General features: G+C 41.8%; 1 protein-coding gene across 3 annotated transcripts; it reads right to left on the bottom strand.

The window, feature by feature from the left end:
• Positions 1 to 5263: 5263 nt before the first annotated feature.
• On the bottom strand, positions 5264 to 7293 carry LOC147430913 (peroxidase 21-like). Of its 3 annotated transcripts, XM_086493453.1 has the most exons (4): positions 6864 to 7293; positions 6391 to 6579; positions 6032 to 6200; positions 5264 to 5887 (listed from the first exon to the last, which is right to left on the bottom strand). In XM_086493453.1, exons 1-4 carry the CDS (start codon positions 7092 to 7094, stop codon positions 5487 to 5489), a joined length of 990 nt encoding a protein of 329 aa, XP_086349579.1. In that variant the 5' UTR covers positions 7095 to 7293; the 3' UTR covers positions 5264 to 5486. The 3 variants fall into 3 exon arrangements, with proteins under 3 accessions (XP_086349579.1, XP_086349580.1, XP_086349581.1); XM_086493454.1 differs by lacking the exon at positions 6391 to 6579 and having other exon boundaries at positions 6864 to 7291; XM_086493455.1 differs by lacking the exon at positions 6864 to 7293 and having other exon boundaries at positions 6303 to 6541.
• Positions 7294 to 7712: the final 419 nt, after the last annotated feature.

The following is a 7712-nucleotide window of genomic DNA, read 5'->3' as shown; positions in this document are numbered from 1 at the left end:
CTCCGTCTGTGGTGCTGCCCGATCCCCTTCAGACAAGCACCTCTCAAGCACCTTAGTCAACAAGCACCTCAAGCACCTCAAGCACCTTAGTCAGCAAGCACGACAAGCACCTTACTCATCAAGCATGACAAGAACCTTAGTCACCAAGCATGACCAACACCTCAAGCTTAGGCCGGGTTCCCACCTCAAGCACAACCCTAGCTTGGCTAAGGTCTAAGGACTTTTAACACTAACCTTTGGAGGTCTTCAATGAAGCCAACCCTAAGGTCTTTTAAGCTCCATTAGATACACATTGCTCTTTGATAGACTATCTTCTTTTGGACCCCTATTGAGATGTAACCATCTCTCCTCTTGGTCCCCTGCTGAGATAAGTTTAGAAGCACATATTACACATTGCTCTTTGGTAAACAATATCCTTTTGGACCCCTATTGAGATGTAACCATCTCTCCTCTTTTGGTCCCCTATTGGGATAAGTCTAGAAGCACTTATTACACATTGCTCTTTGGTAAACAATCTCCTTTTGGACCCCTATTGAGATACAACTCTCTCCTTTTGGTCCCTTGTTGAGATAGATCTAGAAGCACATGTCTCTATTCCAACTCTTGCTCCCGATTATTCTCCCACATTAAATGATCATTTTAATATGAGAAAATCATTTGGGTGAGCTAGATATTAGATTTTATGACTAGTAACCTTCTTGAATTTTCTAATGTACAGTATTCCATACATTGGGTCTGGCTTCATCTCTTTTGCTTTGCTTTCCTCTTGTCTGAAGCTTTCTTCTTTTTAGGTCTCTACACTTGCTGAGCTAGTGCTTGACCACTTTTGACCGCCAATTGTTGTTGAGGAGTACTAGACCAATTTCTCCCTTCTTTCAGCAAGCATCTCCACCTCATAAGGTGTTAATGCATGCCATATTTTTGTGTCGGGGTCATACAAAGTCGTTTTGCCTTTGGTTAGCCTTATCTTGGTCAGTTTATGATAGATGGGTGCCATTTGGATCCATCCAATTGGGTATGGCCGATTAGCTTTAATTCTAGCTTTGAATAGAACCTCAACCATTTCTTTGAATTGTGGTTTGGAGCTAGCTTTGTTGGTAACTCCTCTTTTAGAATATTTGAAGCTTTTAATGATAGTTGCAATAGCTCATTTGTGTACTTAGTTAAAAGGATTATCTTGGGACTTCCATTGACCCATCATTCCTCTGAAATTGATCAGGTCATCCTTGAGCTCTCTAAATGTAACTTTCTTTTCAATGGAGTGCAGTCCTCCACTCTACCCATAGGGCCTTGCTTTGTTCGTAGCACTCCCTTATCTGGTCCATAATCTGGATATCTCTCATCTGATTTATAGATTTGTTGTAGACCAGGTACAAAGTTGGATCTAGAGCTTAGGCAATTCATCCTCTTTCATTGGTGGAAGTGCATACATAAGGATAGGGGAGTCTGATACTACTTCAATATAATTTAGGACAATCTAGTTTTCTTGCTGTATCATTTTTTTGAAAACTCTAACCAAATGGAACAAACTTTCCAGTGCTTGTTCTTGTTCTTTGATGGTCATTCTAGTGAGCTACACTTTGCTATTGGATGCCTTGTTTTCTAAGATTGCAGCTACTCTATGGTCTAGGTTTCTTCTGGTAAATTTGTAATTTTTCTAAGAGCCCTTTGACCTCATTCATAATGTCATGCATACATATGTAGGCTAGCCTATTGCCTATCAGCACTTCTAATTGAATTCCCAGACTCTATATATGTCAGCTTCTCTATCTAAGGGTTTACTGCAGTATCATTCTATGTGAGGATGTACTTAGGTATGCGGTCAAGTACCTGGATGACATTTGGATGCGAGGGTAGTGTGATGTCTACTATTCATGGTTGCTAATATATTTTTATTGCTTAATCATCCTCTTTGCACCCACATAAAGCATCTAGTCTTCTCATATGGATTTCCCCTTGTTTCTTTGTGTAAATACCATTTGTTGTTGATGAATCTCAGTTTCCTGGTCTGATGTATGATCTAAGTCCAGGTCTTCTCATATGGCTTTCCCCTTGTTTCTTTGTGTAAATACCATTTGTTGTTTATGAATCTCAATTTCTCGGTATGGTGTTTGATCTTCCTGCTAGCTCCTAGGTCTCTAATCCTATCTGTTGTCTATGGTTTGGTCAGGTGGATGCTATGAGTGATCAAGTGTTTTAGCCCCCTCCTTAGCTTTGGTTTGGAGCATCCGCAAGTTCATCATCGTTATCATCTTGTTTTAAATCTTGGTTTCCCTCCATGGTGTCATCCTCTTGATCATCATCCATCTCCTCATCATCCTCTTTCTTCGTCTTTGTCTTGGCTTGTTTTAATATACTCTAATAAGACATGATTGGCCAATGCTCTTGTGTATCTAGAAATTTGTCCTCTAGATCTTCTTTGATGTTTGCAATTAGGCTTTGTAGATTTTCCAAGTTAAGTGTCAGTTCCCTTCTAAATCAACAATCTCCACCAACGACTGATAGAGATTTTGTCCACAATGGACCGTTTCAATACTGTGCAGACCTCCCTAAGATTGTCATTGGTTGCTCATTTATGTTCCACCAAAGACTTATGCTCTAACAGAGAGAGAGAGAGAGAGAGAGAGAGAGAGAGAGAGAGAGAGAGTCTAAGGAATGTGCCTACCAATTTGGTGTTGATCGATATTGATATGCTATTGGTTTTGCATGTGGATGTGTAACTGAATTAAAGAGATAAAAATGAAGTTTTTTCCAATTAAAGAGTTCATAAATTGTTTCCACTGAGTGTATTGTGTTCAAACAAGAGATTGCAACCTCTTGGTATGCCTCCATACCCTAATCTAATCACTTGTTCCTTAGGATTTACATTTTAATCTTGGGACCGTCTCTTTGTGAAATGTATAGATGATGCAAAGAGCCCCCTCATACATAAACCAATAAGAAAAAAATATCATATGTTGCTTGCATATAGAATAATTAGACTCAACCGTAAATGACTCGTTGCTCATCCATAGAAGCAAAAAAATTGTATGGAAGAAAATAACTATGTCCAAAACATAACATAATTTATGTATATGACAAAATAAATGCCAAGCATAAGTTTTTTGTGCATGGTTATGTAGAACTCCATAAGCACTATCATGCCAAAATTTATAATTAAAATCATATGTTGAAGCGAAAGTGTAAAAGAGCATTCTTGCGTGGAGTTATGTCCACCATCCTCACAGTCTTGCATGAAATTTTCTTACATATATCTATCCTCATTTGTACTTTTTTTAAATCTCCTTGATCGTTGAAATCTTGCTTCCAAATTTGAATTCCAAGTGAGTAGCACCAAGTGGTTGACCAGAGTAATAGCAAATGAGCAGAGGGGATGAATCAAGAACACTAATGAGAGCAAGTGACGAATTGGGAGTGCGAGTGAGAGCAAGTGATAATCTAGGAGTGAAGATCAACAACTTCCAACAAAGAGAGAGGGTGGTGAAGACAAGGGGTGGAGGGGCAACAAAGGGATGAAGAGAGAGAGAGAGAGAGAGAGAGACGTCACATTACTATCTAACACGGGATCTTAATGACCCCAAATCGATGGGATCAACGGTGGCAAATGCGTTGCAAAGATCTCGAGGAGATCGACCGACAGAGAAAAGTCGACAGATTGATCCGTGACCCCGCCCATCGAGAGGTTCGAACCCGAGTCCTCTTGTTTGGCAGCCGAACGCCCTAACCGCACGCCCACGTGGGGTTACTTGTCCCCAAGGCGAAACCAGTCTCTGATAAAGTGATCTCGAACAAGAGCAAAAGTGAACATGGACAAGAAAAAATAAACAAGGACAAATCGGATGGTGTCCGAACTTCGCAAAAAATGTGCTCCACTTTAGCGCCCTATATCCCACCGCTTGCACATCATTCGATATACGTGCTGAAATAGTGCTAGGGGAGGGGAGGGGGGACTAGAGTGGGATTAACTTACCCCCCTCCATTGCCTTTGCCTCCAATGCTACCTACCCCAGTAAGACAAGGCCTCCCTCTCCTTGCATACATGCCTTGACCTTTACTTGCACCTCTAGTCCGTTTGCTCCCACCGCGTGGCACAAACAATTGCAAAGTGTTTTAATTAAAAGTATAGAGATGGGGAAGAGAAATGTAGATATATGGCCACATTGGGCAATCATTTCGCTTATTTAAGTTTATGATGCACTTGGAAGAGGTATCGTTTAGGGTTCCATTCACTATTTGAGCTTAATCTCAAATTTCAATAGTTTTTATTGATCATGAGTATGGACACTAAGGCTTTTGCAGTTCATATTTGTCCATCTCCTATGGAAAAAATAGAACTCAATAATGTAATCATGTTCCCTATATTTCTTTTTTTGGCAATAGTTACAACCTGCCCATGCTCCAACCGAGCGAAGTGCACCTGATCAACATGTTCTGCTACGCATATAACACCTAAACCGACTTTCTAATGAGCCACCCAGTAAAATTACAAGGATTTAACAAGGAAAATTAGATGGACTTAACCAGGAACCCGTGTCATTTTATACTTCTTCCAAAATAGGGTATAGGGTGAAGTTTTTATCCTCATCTCTTTGCTTAGGTCTTCAATTTTAGAATTCCAAAGGACGGAATGATTGCAATCTAACAAGGGGTTTCTTTGGCAATCTTTTAAGCGCTTTGGTGCATGGAATAGGCCATCACCTTTATACCCAAGATTACTATCCTTGACCGATAATGCCCTTACTAGTGGGGGATCCCCTCCTTTATCTTTTTCATTGTAGTAGATTTCCTTTTGCCTAGATAAAGATGCATAGGTAGAATCTTGGTTTGCTGTTAAGGAGAGAGCTTGAATAGAGCACACGTGTGGACATGACAATGTTACAGCTGTGTATGAATGTGTGGAGAGAGAAAGCGCACAAAATGTCATGTGTACATGCACACCGCATCTGCGCGTGAGAGACTACCAAGCCACAAAAGCTCTATTCTAGGAACACTGTGAAATCTTGTCAATGACCTACAAGGCATTTGAAGAAGCATACCAAATAGCAATGTTTTCAATGAAATGAGAAAAGTAGAGGCATCCTCAGCAAAACCATTAGCTTGGTTTAGTCCAAGTTACAACTTTCAAGCAGACACACAGGGACATTTACAAAATTGGTGGACCGCCACAGAAAATTCACCTCGATTGCAAAATGATAGAAGATGATAATTTTATTGCCACATGTATGCAGGGATGAAACTTCGAGGACGACAGGGAGCAATGATAAGCATACAAATATAGCATTAGCCTTATTCGTTGCAAATAAAATTAAAGTCTTAGCACAGAAACTGGCAATGGCCTTATTGACACTGATTACATCTTTACAAGCAAGCACATGATAATATTTACATGGCAACGGCAGCGGCAACGGCAACGGCAACGGCAACGGCAACAGCAATCGCTAATTACTAGAATCAAGCAATATCAATAGTGCCACACGACGCACATATCAATTGACCCATTGGCAATGCTTCCTTATCTCACCTTGTGCACCAGTGAGCACTTTGTACTCTGTCAAAATTGACATACCTTCCACAAACTGCTCATAGAAGTAGTTGATATCTTGGGCCATCTTCTCAACATACGGCTTCGTACGAGCATCCAAATAGAGTGCATTGTCCAGCTTGAGAAGGCCCTTCATCTGCATCACATTCCGATAGTAATTGTTGTCAAACTTCATTGGCGAGCCTGGATCATTGCGTGAGTATTCAACAGCTTTTGGATCTGGTGTTGATGACGGGCACCTCATCTTCAAGTAAACAGAGTAGTTTGCATTCAATGTGAGATCAACGGTTGGGTATAGGCGCGTCACAAGATGCTTGCAATGGGTTCTTCCAACAGTGTGACTTCCTGCAAAAATGGAAGCCTTTAAGCTCTCATGCCTTTTTGCAAGAAAGCATGCACACATACACTTGCTTCCTTGCACCAAGTGTGCCGCAAGAATCATATAATTGCATACATTATATGGATTGCCCAAGTACTTAATCTACATACCAATGAGTGCCACCGCTTGGGCAGTGTTGATATTGAGGGCAGCCATGGAATCCAGGAAGGCGCTAACATCCGTGTCATGAGGTAGTAAATAGGTGTCTGCATCAGCTTCTATGCTAAACTCTCGTGTGTCTTGCCTCCCAGTCTTCACTTCAAAATGAGGACCTCCAAGCTGAAACAGTGCAAAGCCTCATGAGCTCCATATTGTGTTTATGAATGCACTCGCTCAAGTATCTGTGCAAGCATGTAGACAGGCAAATGCATGGTTGCTTACCACATAGAGACTGCATGCTAATGCAATGGAGATTAACGGCTGCTGAAATGAGAGCGTTCGTGTGTGTGTGTGTGAGAGAGAAAGAGACCATGGCAACCCCATCGCGACCCGAAAGAACTACGATGTCGGCACAGGAGACGATCCCTGGGCACTCGTGCTCCAAGGCCTTCTTGATGACATTGACGTACTTGAAGTTGCGCATGCCAAAATTCCTCTCCGACTCCTTCTCTCCTCTATGCCCAGGAGTGGAGTCCAGCAACAGAGACGCATCGCAACCCTGCCCATCACCAGCAATCTCTCTCTCTCTCTCTCTCTCTCTCTCTCTCTCACACACACACACACACACACACACACACACGTGACAAACCCACAACGGCCCTGCGCAGTGCCCATCAATTTCATACACGTTAATGCAACTACCCATTACTGTCGTTCACTCTCTCTCTCGCACATATTATAATCCCCTTCAGAAATTAGCCAATCTCTCTCTCTCTCTCTCTCTCTCTCTCTCTCTCTCTCTGCGAGCGCGCACACAGATTAAGGGGAAAGAGCGATTTATACCTTGACGGCGCAGTCATGGAAGACGTTTCTGTGGAAGGAGATGGCTGAATTGCCATGAATGTAGTAGATTTTCCTGACTTGATCCTTCACTATCTCCTCAGCTCGGGGGCATGTCTTGGAGTAGAAGCCATAGCTCAAGCCCGTTGAGGAGGAGGCAGCGTGGCTTACCGCAATGAAGCACATTGAAAGCAACAACACCAGATGAAGCAAAATCAGCATTAGCTTCTCCATGATCGCACACAAGAATGGAAAGAGAGAGAGAGAAAGAGAGATGACTAAGCTTCCATTAATAGAGAGGGCATACACACATAGAGTCTAGACACTCTCCCTAGATATTAGCTGTATTAATACAAAATACATCATATTTTACACGCTGATCTACCCATTTATACTCTTCTCTACAGCAAGACTCCTAGTTCCCCTTCCCCTAGCTTTCTATTCTCCTTTTCATTCGGATGCTGATTTAGCTTTATCCACAACGCTTCCCTTTGAAGCCCTAAGGTTATATCAATATAACAGCTATAGTTGAAGACATTATTTTTCTAACCCCATTCATGTTGCCACATAAAGCTCGTTTTGGAGTGATGTGATGTTTACATCATAGATTTGGCAAATTTCTAGAAGTGTGTGCCACCTAGCGAGGTGATTGTGCCCACCATACCTCATTTACTCCTGCCTTTTATGGTTTTATCTCGGACCATGGGTTTCATATTGCCCCTTGAAAGTTGACTCCCTTTACCTTGAGATTCTTGCATTCACACCCCCTTGGAGATTGCCTCCTTTGGACATTGTACCATGTTTCCCCTCTTCCCTAGTTCTTACCCTTCTCAAAAAGAACAAGAACGAAAA

Source organism: Adiantum capillus-veneris, chromosome 21, assembly GCF_014529385.1.
Source record: "Adiantum capillus-veneris isolate H3 chromosome 21, ASM1452938v2, whole genome shotgun sequence".
Taxonomy (NCBI): domain Eukaryota; kingdom Viridiplantae; phylum Streptophyta; class Polypodiopsida; order Polypodiales; family Pteridaceae; genus Adiantum; species Adiantum capillus-veneris.
This window is presented reverse-complemented; position numbering and strand designations above follow the sequence as displayed.

What these genes read in the sequence shown, in the direction of transcription:
- LOC147430913 (XM_086493453.1), bottom strand. Translation starts at nt 7,094, where the DNA reads ATGGAGAAGCTAATGCTGATTTTGCTTCATCTGGTGTTGTTGCTTTCA. An exon ending in TCCATGACTGCGCCGTCAAG is followed by an intron (nt 6,580 to 6,863) that starts GTATAAATCGCT and finishes GGTGATGGGCAG; the next exon opens with GGTTGCGATGCGTCTCTGTT. An exon ending in GTCGCGATGGGGTTGCCATG is followed by an intron (nt 6,201 to 6,390) that starts GTCTCTTTCTCT and finishes GCACTGTTTCAG; the next exon opens with CTTGGAGGTCCTCATTTTGA.